The sequence below is a fragment of the Leucoraja erinacea genome, chromosome 1 (genome assembly GCF_028641065.1).
Source record: "Leucoraja erinacea ecotype New England chromosome 1, Leri_hhj_1, whole genome shotgun sequence".
NCBI classification, from domain to species: domain Eukaryota; kingdom Metazoa; phylum Chordata; class Chondrichthyes; order Rajiformes; family Rajidae; genus Leucoraja; species Leucoraja erinaceus.
The window spans coordinates 124,922,112-124,939,809 of record NC_073377.1 but is presented as its reverse complement, the minus strand read 5'-3'; the positions used below and the strand labels follow the sequence as shown (position 1 = coordinate 124,939,809).

The following is a 17,698-nucleotide window of genomic DNA, read 5'->3' as shown; positions in this document are numbered from 1 at the left end:
TGTCATGGAAGGGGTGAGCTGTCTTTGTCCAGGATGTCTGCAGTTTGAGGATTAATTGTTGCTTCCAGTTGCAGGTGGGTAGTAAGTGAGGAAAGCATGGATCTCTGTAGACAATAGACAATAGGTGCAGGAGTAGGCCATTTGGCCCTTCGAGCCAGCACCGCCATTCAATGTGATCATGGCTGATCATCCCCAATCAGTACCTCGTTCCTGCCTTCTCCCGATATCCCCTGACTCCGCTATTTTTAAGAGCCCTATCTAGCTCTCTCTTGAAAGCATCCAGAGAACATGCCTCCACTGCCCTCTGAGCAGAGAATTCCACAGACTAACCACTCTCTGAGAGAAAAAGTGTTTCCTCGTCTCCGTTCTAAATGGCTTACTCCTTATTCTTAAACTGTGGCCCCTGGTTCTGGACTCCCCCAACATCGGGAACATGTTTCCTGCCTCTAGCGTATCCAGGTCCTTAACAATCTTATATGTTTCAATGAGATCACCTCTCATCCTTCTAAACTCCAGAGTTTACAAGCCCAGCTGCTCCATTCTCTCAGCATATGACAGTCCCGCCATCCCGGGAATTAACCTTGTAAACCTACGCTGCACTCCCTCAATAGCAAGAATGTCCTTCCACAAATTAGGGGACCAAAACTGCACACAATACTCCAGGTGTGGCCTCACTAGGTCTCTGTAGAGCTTCAGAAGAACCTATTTGCTCCTATATTCGATTTGTCTTGTAATAAAGGCCAACATGCCATTTGCTTTCTTCACTGCCTGCTGTACCTGCATGCTTACTTTCATAGACTGATGTACAAGGACGCCCCAGATCCCGTTGTACTTCCCCTTTTCCAACTTGACGCCATTTAGATAGTAATCTGCCTCCCTGTTTTTGCTACCAAAGTGGATAACCTCACATCTTTCCGCATTAAACTTAATCTGCCATGCATCAGCCCACTCCCCCAACCTGACCAAGTCACCCCTCATTCTCATAGCATCCTCCTCACAGTTCACACTGCCTGGGGTGATGGGGTGGTCAAAAAGGCTTTTAGCACATTGGCCTTCATCGGTCAGAGTATTGAGTATAGAAGTTGGGTGGACATGTTGCAGTTGTACAAGACATTGGTGAGGCCACATTTGGAGTATTGTTTTCAGTTCTGGGCACCATGTTATATGAAAGACGTCATGCTGGAAAGGGCGAAGAGAAGATTTACAGGGAGGTTGCCAGGACGCAAGGGCCTCAAGGGAGAGGTTGAGCACGCTGGGACTCTCTATTCCATGGAGTGTAGCAGGATGAGGGGAGATCTTATCATGTGTAAAATCATGAAAGGAATAGATCAGTTAGAAGCACAGAATATCTTGCCCAGAATAGGGGAATTGAGAACCAGAAAGCAGAGGTTTAAGGTAAAAGGGGAATGATTTTTATAGGAACCTTATGGGTAGCTTTTTCATGCAAAGAGTGGTGGGTGTATGGAACATGCTGCCGGAGAAGGTAGTTGAGGCAGGGACTATCACAATGTTTAAGAAGCAATTTGGCAGGTACATGGATAGGACAGCTTTAGAGGGATCTGAGCAAAACGCAGGCAAGTGGGACCAGTGTAGATAGAACATGTTGGTCAGTGTGGGCAAGTTGGGCCTAAGGCCATGTGTCCACACTGCATGTGGAAACTCTTCCTCAAATCTTCACATAGCACAAGCCTTCAATTATAAACAATTACTTTTCTAGCTCAAAATGTAGTTAAGCATGAAGCCTTTATCCAAGAGCCAAGTGGACAGTGAAGTGCTGAACTCTTCAGTTAATTTTATCCCATCTGATTTATTTACAATTATTTATAAATAGTCTCCACCAGATATGCATGGCTGTGTTCTTCTTTTGACCAAGAAAGATGCCATCGTCAAATTTACAACTTTTTCTCTGCCATCTACAAGTGCAACTACAGCTTTGTTGTCCGTCTGGGTCCTTTTGTGAATTGCATTAGTGTTTTGGTGTGTGAAAAGATTTGGGGAAAAATCAAATTAAAACTAAGACTATAAATGCACTATTACCTCAAAAAAGCAACAATGGGAACTGTTCTTTGCTCTTTCTTATTTAAACTGGTGGCCTGGGGGCATAATTGATATTCTTAAGTAGTGATGACACAAGGATATGAATGGGTTTTTTTCTCTGTATTTTCTTTGCCAATATAACAGTGATTTTGACCATTTAATTAGAAGTGAAACTGCTGGAAGAAATGAATGTCTTGTTATTGTTGGCCATAAACCTTGCCAAATGCATTTCTTCTGCTTGATTGTTGGTGCTTAATCTCCATGGTATTATTTCAGAAGATGTTGTTTTGCCTTAGCCAGATTCCTACTGTATCCCAAACATGTCTATATTAATTTGGCTTGAGTAAAAATACCAAGAATTCCTCTTGGAGAAGCAGTAAGAAGTAGATGGTTTCAAATATCAGGCCATCTGCATTTTACAAAAATGTAGAAGTGGGGATCAAATGTAAAGTCAGAAATATATCTGTTTTAGGTATATAATAACTTTTAAACATGCAGTTAATGGATAACATTCCCATAAGCCCCTTTTGTCTGGTTTCCAAATGTACGTGACAAGCGTGACAATATATGTAGTGCAAACGTTTAACTTTGTCTTGCATCTCAGAATATCACATTATTATATTGTAGCTAGGTAGTGATGGCATCCCTATGCAGACCACTGTTGTAATCATTTTTTCTTGCTTTGAAGGGGATTAATTTTGATTAAACCATCCAATTTATTAGCCAAGCCGCGTGTTAAGCATTGAAATGTAACATTTTGCCCATCAATCCATCTCACGGGTCATCAATCTCAAGATTGAAAAGAGGCTGATGTGCTCTTGCTCTGCAGGCTTTCGTATAATTAAAACTCTATTGCTGTATTACTCCACTGGATTTTGCCAGGTTCTCATGTTCGGGGGAGGGGGAGAGCAATTGCATTTTTCATAAAATGAGAATAGAGGAAAAGAGGAGAATAAAGATAAGTTAACAATGGCCCACATTTTTCAATAAGCAGCGCCAGGAGTATATACGGGTGATTAATATTTATGGGCAGAAGATGGCTGGATCAGCCACGCTACTTGCCGTACATAGAGAGGGCCACTTTCTGCCATCTACTCACCAGAGTAGCTGATCCTCCACTGAGACCTGGAATCCCCTGGCCTCCGCTCAGTGGGATGGTGGGCGTCTCTGCTCTTCAGCGCCCTGACTTTGCTGAGACCGTGCACTACATGGAACATTGCAGTTGTTTGAGACGGAGGGGAAAGATGGGTGTCTTAGGATCACTTCTGGGCATTTGTACATGGCTTCTTCTCATCCCCAAAGAAGATACTGTTGGAAATATCACGTGTTTCCATGTCAATCACCTGTGAAGCAAGGAATGTTGCGTTATTAATGCATGTGGGTGTTCAAACTGCGATTGCCGCTCAGTAAGAGATTCATGCGATTCATGCATTGGTTACAACTTGTTTGTGGGATCATTCATGGATCCTTGTGGTTCTGGTGTGTTTTTTTAACTGCTGGAGTGAACGCAGTGGGTCCAACAGCATCTTTGGAGGGAAGGGGTGGGGTAAGGCTGAATGAATTGCCGATGTTTCAAATGGAGACCCTGCATCGGGTTTTGCGCCAGAATCCTGTATCTGCAGTCTCTTGCATCTCTGAGTGCTTTTGCTGTTGTTCCCAACTACATTCCTTGGAGTACCTCCAAACCCAACCCCTGGAATAATTGCTATTGTTGCACTTGCCCCTTGCAGCCTACTGTTTCTATTTAAGTCATTAGTGGCAATGTGGCCTCATTTGGTGCATCATGCGGCTCCTGTACTGGCCTTTGGGCAGCTACCAAAGGCCTTTTTGCGCTGGCTCCCAAGGGCTTCTTTCAAGAATCAAATATAGCATTTTCATCTTGGTATGACTCTCATCCCATAAAATATGCAAGCTCTGAACAATTTAGAGTGGAGGTTGGCGTCAGAGCTCCTGCTCAAGGCACCAGTGCACTCGGCAAGATGACAGAGGTTGACATTTACCCGGATGAGCTCCGTCTTCCAAAGCCAGCAATGGATAAAGTAAGATCGTGCTGATAGGAATTATATAAGGAGATTGGTGAGAAGGGAGGGATGTAGGTTGTAGAGTAGGAAAAGGGGATTGATAAAAGAAGCAGATGCCTGTACATTGCAATGTTCACACCGTCCTATTGCAATTATATTGAAATACCATTATTATTGGAGTAAGTTAATTAATTTGTCACGTGCCCCTCTGAAATTGATGGATTTCTATTCCAAAAAGGTGATGACATGAATCCTGTAAACAATATCCTGATGCTTTAATGTTTAGTTGGTGATCAAGTCTTGGTTGCGTTAAACAGGGTTCAAATGCGTGAAATTTTCTAAAGATCACAATAGTTTTTCAATCCACCTCTTCTCTCCCAATGTGCATATTAATGGTGATCAGTACCTGATTTTTGACAACTGACCAGAAGGCTGACAAAGTCAGGCTGTATTGAATTGAATTTAGCTAAAGAGCCAATGCCACGTTGAATTGAAAGATCGAGTATGGAGTGGAGCCCTGGCTTCAGCCCACCAATTTGATGCCCATCATCAATCACCCGTTTACACCACTTCTCTGTCATGCCACTGCTGCATCTACACCTTGAACACAAGGGGCAATTTACGGAAGCCATAAATGTACAAACTTGCTTATCTTTGGGATGTGGAATAAAATGAAAGCACCTGGAGGAAACACACGTGGTCACGGAGAATGTGCGAACATTTTACACCCACTGACGCTGCATAATGTGTCACTGCTAAATTAATTTGTTTTGCAACGGTTTTAGTTTCAATTACCAGCAATCCATATACCCCCTTGTTTTATTGTTACAATTGAAACGGGGTTGTAACATGCAAATTAGGTGCATGACATAGTTAAGTCATGTGATCTAGACAGACAACAGACAATAGGTGCAGGAGTTGGCCATTCGACCCTTGGGCCAGCACCGCCATTCACTGTGATCATGGCAGATCATTCACATTCAGTACCCCGTTCCTGCCTTCTCCCCATATCCCTTGATACCACTATCTTTAAGATCTCTATCCAACTCTCTCTTGAAAGCATCCAGAGAATTGGCCTGCACTGCCTTCTGAGGCAGAGAATTCTACAGATTCACAACTCTCCGGGTGAAAAGGTTTTTCCTCATCTCCATTCTAAATGGCCTACCCCTTATTCTTAAACTGTGGCCTCTGGCTCTGCACTCCCCCAACATCGGGAACATATTTCCTGCCTCTATCTCGTCCAATCCCATAATAATATTATATGTTTCAATAAGATCCCCTCTCATCCATCTAAATTCCAGAGTGTACAAGTCCAACCATCCCGGGAATTTACCTCGTGAACCTACGCTGCATTCCCTCAATAGCAAGAATGTCCTTTCACAAATTTGGAGACCAGAACTGCACACAATACTCCAGGTGTGGTCTCACCAGGGCCCTGCACAACTGCAGAAGGACCTCTTTGCTCCTCTTGTTATGAAGGCCAACATGCCATTAGCTTCCGTCACTGCCTGCTGTACCTGCATGCTTACTTTCAGTGACTGGTGTACAAGGAGACCCAGATCTCGTTCTACTATCCCCCTTTTCCTAACTTGACACCATTCAAATAATAATCTGCCTTCCTGTTCTTGCCACCAAAGTGGATAACCTCACATTTATCCACATTAAACTGCATCTGCAATGCATCTTCCCACTCACTCAACCTATTCATTTCACCCTGCATCCTCATAGCATCCTCCTCACAGTTCACACTGCCATCCAGCTTTGTGTCATCTGCAAATTTGCTAATGTTACTTTTAATCACTTCATCTAAATTATTCATGCATATTGTAAATAGCTGCGGTCCCAGCACCGAGCCTTGCGGTACCCACTAGTCACTGCCTGCCATTCTGAAAAGGACCTGTTAATCCCTACTCTTTGTTTCCTATCTGCGAACCAAATTTCTATCCACGTCAGTACCTTACCCGAATACCATACTAAGATGCTGGAAAACCGAAGGTAGACAAAAATGCTGGAGAAACTCAGCGGGTGAGGCAGCATCTCTGAAGAAGGGTTTCGACCCGAAACGTTGCCCATTTCCTTTGCTCCATAGATGCTAGCATTTTTGTCTACCATGTGTTCTAGTTTTGCCCACTAATCTCGTATGTGGGACCTTATGTGGGGCTTTCTGAATCCACTGGCTCTCCCTTGTCCAATTCCTAGTTACATCCTCAAAACATTTCAGAAGAAATGTTCTGTTCCGTGCAAGCGGTTGCCTGTAGACCACTGCACTAGTAAAAGAGAACCACGACTCAAAGTGCTGTCTCTGTTCTTTTTCTTGAAATATCTCAAAGCAACACAAAACATAATATTGTGGCAGTGGTATACGACCCACAAGTGCTACATATATTTTAATCAGCTACTGAACTCAAATGTTCAACAAAAGATTACTTCCAACAAAAAATAGCCAAAACTTACCATGAGTGCAAAGGAGCAGTTGGGATATCCGCTGACATCCAAGTCTTTGGACAAGATGACAAAGTCCATGACTGTAGCCTCCACGAGGCAATTGAAAAACCAGAAGGGCTGGCACAAAATTGAATGCTGCGAATTGCATCGTTAAAGAATCAGAATGTCAATTCTATGGTTTGAACTACACTGCAGATGGAGAAAAACCAAATGAGGATAAGGTGAGGGTCATCAGTGAAATGAAGGCACCAACTGAGAAGAAAGAACTTCAAAGCTTTCCAGGACTAGTACAATTCATGGGCTCCTTCATCCCCAAACTTGCAGAACACACAGCCAACCTTGGAGAGATGTTAAAAGAGGATGTTGATTTCCAATGGACTACCTCCCGTGAACAAGATTTCAACACTCAAACAATTGATCACAAGTGAGGCAACGCTGCACTACTACAATAGAGGAAAGCCTGTCACTTTCCAAGTAGATGCATCTCAGAAGGGAGTAGGTGCGACTCTACTTCAAGGTGGTAGACCAGTTGCATTCTCTTCAAAAGCTCTAACACCAGCCGAAATATGCCAAGAACGAATGGGAACTTCAAGCTGTGGTCTACGGATGTGAAAAGTTTCACACCTGCGTTCATAAGGAAATTGGAAATTGTGGCTGACCATGGTCTGGAACAGGATCCTGGGCATGAGCATGCTGTTCCCTCAGCAGTTCTGGCAGTTCTAGCATGTCTGTTGAAATACCGACTTCCTTCAATTTGACCATCAGTCAGTTGTTGTCGTTCTTCCTCTTGGTCCTGTGGAGGGTGTATTTTGCTTGACAGGGTTGTTGCAAAAATTGTCTAATTTGTATCGATCATAGTTAGAGAGAGAGAGAGAGCATAGAATGAGACCCTTCAGCCCACTAAGCCCATGCCAAGCACTCATCCAACCCACAATCATTTTACTGGTTCCCATCAACTACCAAAGTTTACCCGGGTTTGTGGATTTTGGGGAGAAGGTAAAAACGGGCCGTGCGGGGCTGTGGAACGATGAGATTGGAAGCTTGGTCGAGCAACGATGAGGTTGAAAGCTTGGTCTGGCAACGATGAGGTTGGAAGCTTGGTCGGTCCACAAACCCGGCTCTCCCGGCAGACCCATTGTCTCTGCTTGTTCGTGCCCCACCGAACTCATCTCCGCATACCTTGACTTCATACTATCCCCCTTGGTCAAATCCCTTCCCACCTATGTTCTAGACACCTCAGACACTCTCCGTCGCCTCTGTGCATTCCACTCTCTAGGCCCTCACCTCCTCATCTTCACCATGGATGTCCAGTCACTCTACACCTCCATCCCCCACCAGGATGGCCTCAAAGCCCTCCGGTTCTTCCTCGACCAGAGAAGCAACCTATACCCAGCCACTGACACTCTCCTCCGCCTAGCGGAGTTGGTCCTCACCCTCAACAACTTTACGTTTGACTCCTCCCATTTCCTCCAAACACAAGGCGTAGCTATGGGCACACGCATGGGCTCCACCTACACCTGCCTCTTTGTCGGGTACGTTGAACAATCCTTGTTCAATACGTACCAGGGCCCCATCCCCGACCTCTACCTCCGTTACATTGACGACTGCTTTGGGGCCACCTCCTGCACCTACACACAACTGACTGACTTCATCCACTTCACCACCAACTTCCATCCGGCACTCCAATACACCTGGGCCATTTCCGACACTTCCCTACCATTCCTTGACCTCACCATCTCCATCGCAGGGGACAGACTTCTGACCGACATACATTACAAACCAACTGACTCACATGGCTATCTGGACTACACGTCTTCCCACCCTGCCCCCTGTAAAGACTCCATCCCCTACTCCCAATTCCTCCACCTACGCCGCCTCTGCTCCCAGGATGAGACGTTCCATACCAGGGCATCGGAAATGTCCTCGTTCTTCAGGGAACGGGGATTCCCCTCCGCCACCATTGATGAGGCTCGCACCAGGGTCTCATCCGTACCCCGCAACACTGCTCTCTCTCCCCATCCCCGCACTCGCAACAAGGGCAGAGTCCCCCTAGTCCTCACCTTTCACCCCACCAGCCGGCAAATACAACAAATAATCCTCCGTCAGTTTCGCCACCTCCAACGTGACCTCACCACTCGCCACATCTTCCCATCTCCCCCCATGTCTGCCTTCCGCAAAGACCGCTCCCTGCGCAACTCCCTTGTCAATTCTTCCCTTCCCTCCCGTACCACCCCCTCCCCGGGCACTTTCCATTGCAACCGCAAGAAATGCAGCACCTGTCCCCCACCTCCCCCCTCGACTCCATTCAAGGACCCAAGCAGTCGTTCCAGGTGCGACAAAGGTTCCCTGTATCTCCTCCAACCTCATCTACTGCCTCCACTGCTCTAGATGTCAGCTGATTTACATCGGGGAGACTAAGCGGAGGTTGGGCGATCGTTTCGCCGAACACCTCCGCTCAGTCCGCAATAACCTACCTGAACTCCCGGTGGCTCAGCACTTCAACTCCCCCTCCCATTCCCAATCCGACCTCTCTGTCCTGGGTCTCCTCCATTGCCAGAGTGAGCAACACCGGAAATTGGAGGAACAGCTCCTCATATTCCGCCTGGGTTGCTTGCGTCCGGATGGCATGAACGTTGAATTCTCCCAGTTTTGCTAGCCCTTGCTGTCTCCTCCCCTTCCTTAACCCTCGAGCTGTCTCCTCCCATCCCCCCGCCCTCGGGCTCCTCCTCCTCCTCCTTTTTCCTTCCTTCTCCCCCCCACCCCCCATCAGTCTGAAGAAGGGTTTTGGCCCGAAACGTCGCCTATTTCCTTCACTCCATAGATGCTGCTGCACCGGCTGAGTTTCTCCAGCATTTTTGTGTACCTTCGATTTTCCAGCATCTGCAGTTCCTGCTTGAACAGCATTGAGGTGGGAAGTGGGTTATCGACCATCTCTGTAACTTGAGAGAAAGGAAGTTGTCTTCAGTATTGATGGGATATTCATTAACTCGAACGTCTCAGCCTGTATTCAATGGCAAAGCTGCATTGTGACCTAACTCTCCTTCGGGCCTTAACACATGGTTAAAAGATTTTTATAAATTATTTACCCAATTGTGGAACCCGATGCTTTGAGAATTGTCTGAAAGCTTAGACTAAAATGTAGCACTAATATTCCCCGTTTTATTTATTCCAGGACCTAGCCTGTTAGCTGAATAGTGCTCTACAGAACTATTTGTGCAGGGTTGAACAAGTTGTGCAAGCTAAAGTAATAACTGGAAATGTAGCAAAGCTTTAGGGAATATCTAGCAATTTCCTTGCCTTGCAATTTTCTTGCAATATCACTTTCCTGACCATTGTCAGGCCAGTCAAATTAAAACAGAAAATGGCTTACAGTGGACATTTAATTTAAAGTTTAGTTTAAAGACATGGCTTGGAAACAGGCCCATCAGCCCACAGAGTCCGTACTGACCATCAATCACCCTATACACTAATTCTATCCTGTACTCTAGGGACAATTTACACAAGCCAATTAACCTACAAACCCGTGTGTCTTTGGAACAGGGGGGAAAGCGGAGCGCCTGGAGAAAACCAGGTTCACAGGGAGAACGTGCAAACTCTGTACAGCATGCACTCCTAATCAGGATCGAACCTAGGTCTCTGGCTGTAAGCCAGGGAGCTTGAGTCGCTTGTTGGCTGCTCATTTTCTTTTGGACTCTGCAGTGTAGGTGAGCAGAAACGTAATTTAATTCCCACTGTTTCCCTAAGTGTGTCTTACTGCTATCTATCTTCTGGAACATGTTGTCAAGGAAGCTAATCCAAACATGATAAGGATGTTGCCAGTTCTCGAGGGCCTGATCTGAATGGAGGTAACTTTTATAGTGTGTAGGAAGGAATTGCAGATGCTGATTTAAACCGAAGATAGGCACAAAGTGCTGAAGTAATTCAACGGGATAGGCAGCATCTCTGGAGAGAAGGAATGGGTGACATTTTGGGTCGAGACCCTTCTTCAGACAGGCAGTGTATGAAATCATGTGCGGACTAGATAGGGTGAATGCATGGTCTTTTACTTGGGGTAGGGGAATCAGGATATAAGTTTATGGTGTGAGGGGCAACATTTAATAGGAACCTGAGGGGCAACATTTTTTTATACAGAGGGTGTTGGGTATATAGAATAAGCTGCCAGAGAAGGTAGTTGAAACAGGTACAATAGCATTTAATGTATTGCTTGGATAAGTACATGGATAGAAAAGGTTTAGAGGGATATGTGCCAAATGCGGGCAAATGGGATTAGCTTAAATGAAATTCCTCGTATGTTGCAAAACATACTTGGCCAATAAAGTATTATTGTGATTGTGATTAGTCGGCAAGGACGGATTGGGTTGGAAGGCCTGTTTCTGTGACGTATGACTATAACAGAGGAATGGACTTACTTCCTTTCCAATTCCTTTGCATAAACCTGACCCCTCTTGACAACCTTGTTTTAATTATCTGATAGGGGGATCAAGTTATACCACTTATGATTTTTTTTGTAATGAGATGCTTTGGTTTGAAATGATTTAAAATGAGGAATTTTGAATTTAAACAAAGTTTTTTCTTGTGTCACCATCACTTTCATGCCCATGGCTAAAGATTGATGGCAAGAAGGAACAATCTGTTTCCCAGAATAATCCCAGGTAATGAAGGGAGAGTTTGATTTATCAGATTTGGTAAAACAGCAACCCTCATTGTAATCTCATTTTGAGAAATGAATTGATGAACAATTGAGTAACATTTTGAATATGCAAAGATAATTGCAGAAATTATCAAAGTGAAGGGAATCTGCGTAATGGTGGTAGAAGAATCTATGTTTAGTTTTGTGAGTTTGAGTTTGCTGCAGAAAAAGAGGGAAAGTTAAAATGTACTGTATTATTGAGTAATGGTGAGTATGGCTTCAGGCTATTAAGATAGAAATAAGCATAAACATTTTTTTCCAGCGGCCCCTATCTTCTACAATTGCTCCTTCTCTAGCTTGAGAGAAAGCTATTCATTAAAGGCATCTGTTTTGATAGAACCATGAAGATTTCTTATTTTGGGATATTTTGGCCGAATAATGCACTATTCTACATTCGCATTGTGCCGGAATGAAACATTAAATCAGATGTTAGCTGAAATGATCATGAGCGATGCAAGAAATCTCTTGGGAGTATGTAGCAGTGTGAAATACAGTGCCTGTCAGTGGATTTGGAGAAAAGGTCATTTTTTGTTAACACCGACTGATAATGTGTCTACGTGACATTGTGGAAAAGCTGGAGATGATGCTATTTTATAGCCAACTGACGACCACACTACAGTGCATTCTACTTTGAGCAGATATACACTAAGCCTATGATAACATTCTCAAGGAAATATGAAGTGAAAGTTAATTGTCTTGCAGTATAGTGCTTCCCGAAGATGGTTTCAATTGATTAATAAACCTGTAGATATTTCATCTTCCTCCCAAAAATTGGATACAATGCTTGAGCAATACACAATGCTCAATGAAATATACAGATCAAATTGATACATGTTGCATGAAGCTTTCATTATTGCTCTGGTGTTTTCTATGCATTTAATGTGTTCAGTTGACAAGGTCCCTGGCATAGTGGTAAAACGAGGGGCTGGACAAAGCACTTTGTAGATGGATATTGTAAGGTGGTCAGCAGGGCATGTGGTATTAGGGGATAATTGGACAATGAGAAAAGTCAGAGAGCCCACAACACGTTGATAAATTAAGCCCCCAACAAAGGGGTAAAGCACATAGATGGGCACCAGCAAATGGGAAAACTAGGGCAGGCACCAGTGAATTAAAGGAGGGCAGCAGAAAACTGGGTAGTACAGGAAATTTGCATTTTGTTTTCAAAGGAAGTAAGTCCATTCCTCTGTTTTTGAGTCATACAGCCAGGGCCGGATTTACGTATAAGCTTGACAAGCTTAAGCTTAGGGCCTCGAGATCTAGGGGGGCCTTGCAGAGCCGGATTTACCACTAGGCCTAGGCCTCGAAATCTAGGCAGCCTCCGGCTGAGGCAGGCCACCTGCCGTTCAACTCTAGGCGAGCCCCCCCCCTTTCTATCTCTCTTTCTCTCTGTCTGTCAATCTCTGTCTCCGCCCGCCATCCGTATCCGTGTCAGGGCGGCCGGATCTCCGCTCTCCATTCGTTCCTCATCCGTCGGCACGGCAGACCGCCTTGCACAAGCGCATTGCACGTCCTCCCCCTGCACATGCGCACAACCACGGTCCGCAAATCATCGGCCGCCCTGCGCATGCGCACTGCCACGGCAACTGGTCGGCGCTGGGCACTTTCTCCCTCGCTTTAAATTGTGGGAGATCTGGCCACCATTGCTGTCCAGTCACCGCCTCGCCGCGACCGCTGAAAACCAAAGCAGAATCACTCCCTGACCCTGGATCTGGAGTAACTCCCTGGAGTAACTCTTGCTTCTGGTTTCCTGGTCCTCCATAAATATTCTAAAAGGAATTTAAACTGGAGGTGGTGGAGGGCTGAACAATAACAGTCTATTGCATTTCATCTGTTTATTTATTGTGTATATATCATCGGTAGGCGGCGCGACTCTCGTCAGCAGCGGCCTCTGCAGCCCGTCTGCGTTTTTATTATTTTTTGTCTATGTTTTTATGTAGTTTTTGTTATTTTTTGTTGGGGTGTGTGTGTGGGGGGGGGGGTGGGAGGGAGGGGGTAACTTTTAAATCTCTCCCTGCACGGGAGACCCGACCTTAAAACGGGTCTCTGTTGTCGTTGGGGCTGCAACGAGGAGCGGCCTCCAACAGGAAGACTGGGGGCTCTGGTGCCGACTACTCACCTCACCGTCGTGGAGCTGGCCGAGTCCAGAGCGGTGGTGGAGCGCTGCTGCGGCCCGACCTCCGGAGATTCGGAGGCTGCAACTGCGGGTCTGGCGGACGGCAGCACCGGGAGACCGCGGGTCCCTGGAGGGAGACCACTTCTCTAACATCAAGACCCGGTGTGCGACCTTGCATCACCCGGCATGGCTTTAATGGCCGCGGGACAATCACCATCGCCAGCCGGGGGCTTTGACTTCGACTTTGACTCTGACATTAGGGGGGGAGTGCAGTGGAGAGATAAGTTTTTTGGCCTTCCATCACAGCAATGTGATGGATGTTTGTGTAAATTATGTTGTGTCTTGGGTCTATTTGTTTGTAATGTATGGCTGCAGAAACGTCATTTCGTTTGGACCTCAAGGGGTCCAAATGACAAATAAATTGAATCTTGATCTTGAATATATATGGTCTAAGGTATATAAACACACTGAACTTTTATCTCCTGTTCTATATTATGTTTACATATTCTGTTGTGCTGCAGCAAGCAAGTATTTCATTGTCTTAACTTGGACACATGACAATAAAACTCTTAACTTGGACTTGACTCTTGACTTGGACTTAAGGAAAAAAGGGTTCTTGGGGGAAAAAAGAGGTACCTTAAATTTACTTGTGTCTGGTTGGGTAACTATGGTAGGATGAAGACTATTCCATGCTTTAATTGTGCGGGGGAACTCCATGGAGCAGCCAGCAACTGGATAGAAGAAATTGGGGGACGTTTCGGGTAGAGACCCCCTCTGGTTTTAGTGTTTTAGTTTAATTTAAAGATACAGCGTGGAAACAGGCCCTTCAGCCCACCGAGTCCACGCCGACCACCGATCACCCTAGTTCTATCACACACATTAGCGGAGTAAGTCAAGAGTGCAGAGTGTTTTATTCTCTCATGTCCCAGTTAGAACAATGAAATCCTTACTTGCAGCAGCACAACAGAATATGTAAACATAGTATCTGTAAACAATTTGATAAACGAGAAAACAAAAGTGTATATTTATATATGAATATATAACTGTGTGTGTGTGTGTATATAACACACACACACACACACACACACACACAATTTCCCCCCTGGGATTAATAAAGTTCTATCGTATAGTATTGTGTGTAGGAAAGAACTGCAGATGCTGGTTTAAACTGAAGATAGACCCAAAAGCTGGAGTAACTCAACAGGTCAGACAGAATCTCTGGACAAATGGAAAATATTATGTTTTGGGTTGCGTCTGAAATAGGTTCCTGCACACCTTTGGAATGTGGAAGGAAACAAGAGCACCCGGAGAAAACCAAACCAAGGGAAAAGGAGCAAACTCCATACAGACAGCACCCATATTCAGGATCAATTCCGGGTCTCTGGCACCTTAAGGCAGCAACTTTATGGCCAATGTACTGTCTTGAACTTAATTAAAACATACAGTATCTGTAAAGGGGGACATAGCGTCACTTGGAGATTTAAAACTGAAAAAGGATATTTTCATTTTTTTAGTAACCAAAGTTATCAACGTATAATTTTTTGTGTGTTGGAAAATAAAATATAGTGGCACAGCTGGTGGACTTGCTGCCTCACACGGCAGAGATCTGTGTTCGATCCTGTCCACGGGCACTGTCTGTGTTGAATTTGCACATTCTCGCTGCAAGCGTGTGGGTTTCCTCCCACATCCCAAAGATGCATTGGCTTTGTAGGTTAACTTGTCTCTGTAAAATTGCCTCTAACGTGTAGGGAGTGGATGAGGAAAGTGGGATAACAGAACTTGTGTGAATGGGGAGACAAAATTGCTGGAGAAACTCAGCGGGTGAGGCAGCATCCATGGAGCGAAGGAAATAGGCGACGTTTCGGGTCGAGACCCTTCTTCAGACTGATGTGAGGGTGGGGGGGACGGGAAGAAGAAAGGAAGAGGCGGAGATAGCAGGCTGAGGGAGAGCTGGGAAGGGGAGGAGAAAGCAGGGATTACCTGAAATTGCAGAAGTAAATGTTCATATCGCTGAGGTGTAAACTACCCAAGCAAAATATGAGGTGCTGCTCCTCCAATTTACGGTGGGCCTCACTCTGGTCATGGAAGAGGTCCAGGACAGAAAGGTCGGACATATGCTGTCACACCACACTGTAGGTATGTTACAAAACCTACCTGAATCGTGGCTGAGCATCTGCCCTACCCCGTGTCCGCGATTTTGGCGCTGTTTAGAGGGGGCGGGTTTAAAATGCGATTTTTACTAGGCTGTTCCAATCGAAAATGTTCAGCCTAGTAAATCATTAACGGAAAATCGCTGAAAGACCCCGTCGCAAAAGGTATTATTAGTTTTTATGGCATTGTATAATATTTATAGTAGTTTAAAAATCACTCTCTCACTCGGCAACCTCTCGCAGCCCCAGGGTTTTATAAAGCAAACAATTAAAGGTATGTACCTTATTTTTACATTAAATGGGGCTTATATATAACCCTGTATATAAAGTTTTCTATAGCGAGTAGTTCATTTTGGGCTCTTTATATCCCGCAGTATTTTTCTGGGCACTTGAGGGCACAAATCCAGCGCAATGTGAACGTTCTAAACCAGCGCGTTCACAGGAACCCACTAGAAAGCCGATTTAAATTGACTTTAATTTACAGCAAATGAACACTAAATTCCTTCCATTTGGCCAATAAATTGATGTAAATGAGATTTAAAAATCATGTTTGATTGTGAATTATTGTGAATATTATTTGGACACTTGGGCTATTTAAAAATGTTAATCATTTATTAAGAACTGGATAGATGTTTAGATCTAGTAATTGAAGTTTGAAAATAGCTACAATTGGGTAACTAACTAATTATATGCTTTAATTTCAGGTCATCCAAGTAAGATTATTTTATATTTGTTTCAGAATGCTTCAATCTATGATAACTGAAAATTTCATTCAGTTCTCTTAATTTTTAAGAAGGTTATGGGCTTTTGACTGTCCACGATCACAGCTTTTTTGTTATGTCCAAAGAAAATCAATAGGGAACAAGATGCTAATTTCCGAGTATGAAAATGGCCATAACTTTTTTATTACTTGAGATATGAAAGTGAATTAGGTGTCAAATTAAACTTATTGTTATGCTTTATCTGATGGGATAAATTGCAGACTTGATTTTTTAAATCTCAAAATTTTGTAACATTGCTACACACTGTAGTCTCTAAACAACCCTTCAGTAATTTTCCTTGCCCTCCATTTCAGAATAATAGTGTTTTAAGCCAATTACTCAACACTAGCACTGGCAATAAATCCAGCCCCTTATCTCGTTGGCCACGCTCGGCTGCAAATCCGTGTCAATCTGGTGGACCATCTTCCTCTAGTCGTGGTGGAGGGGCCTCACAAGTGGAACAGCTTCATCTAAATCCGGCCCTGCATACAGCTCAGAAACAGGCCATCCAACCCAATCCGTCCATGCCGACGAATCATTGGAGTTGAGTCAGGAATAGACAAGCCATGAACCTTATCCGGTTTACTTTTCCACTGTCTTGAGTCAAAACCAAAATACCCTTGTATAGAAAGCCTGCTGGTTCTATTTTGTGTTAAAATTCAAGGAACGTTTTAATAACCTGTTGCAAATGGAGAACGTTTGCAGAATGAGCATTAACGTCACCTTTGGTATTTTGATGCATTTTAGATGTGGCGTCTCACTGCCATACTATATTAATCAGTTTTTCTTCACTAGCCTGTATATCTAACCAGTACAGACACCTAACGCCAAATTTAAATCTTCAAAGCCGAATGAAGAGAGTACTATTCTTTTGTGTTTCCATCTGTGCTCTGGGAATACAGCTTATTGATCCCCCCCCCCCCCCAAACAAACTAGAGAACTAGTTCAAAACTGTGAACATATTGTGTTGAAGGTCTCGGAAATGGTGCTTTCAAATACTAAACCAACTAAATATTTGAATGTTGCAAATGCAGTGCACTAATGAAATTACCATTTGTTTTTCCAGTTGGAGCCACCATCTTCAATGATTATAATTATTTGAAACTAAATTCTACCTCCAGTGATTATGTTCACAGGCACAACAACCTGACCTGCTGACACCAATTGGCAGGATTTAGGCCAATACTGAGAGGTGTAACAATGTTGAAGTGGATGGCAAGTTATTTTGTAATGCTTGTTTGTTTTTTTCTCTCCAGGTCCCAGTACTGAAACCCATGGATCTGATGGTGGAGGTGACTCCACGGAAGATTTTTGCTAATGCCCATACCTATCACATCAACTCCATTTCGGTCAACAGTGACTGTGAAACATATATGTCAGCCGATGACCTCAGGATAAACCTCTGGCACTTAGGAATAACAAATAGGAGTTTCAGTATCCTTTTATTGTGTGTGCATGCATGATGATTGTTGTAACCA

At 44.3% G+C, this 17,698-nt stretch overlaps 1 protein-coding gene across 5 annotated transcripts in view; it reads left to right on the top strand.

The window, feature by feature from the left end:
• The window catches only part of LOC129701676 (serine/threonine-protein phosphatase 2A 55 kDa regulatory subunit B gamma isoform), a 280,842-nt gene that overhangs the window by 201,635 nt on the left and 61,509 nt on the right, over positions 1–17,698 (top strand). For all 5 annotated transcript variants that reach the window (XM_055643057.1, XM_055643031.1, XM_055643022.1 and 2 more), the window contains one exon: positions 17,477–17,654. In XM_055643057.1, coding sequence (XP_055499032.1) covers positions 17,477–17,654 — 178 coding nt within the window. The remainder of the gene's footprint in view (positions 1–17,476; positions 17,655–17,698) is intronic.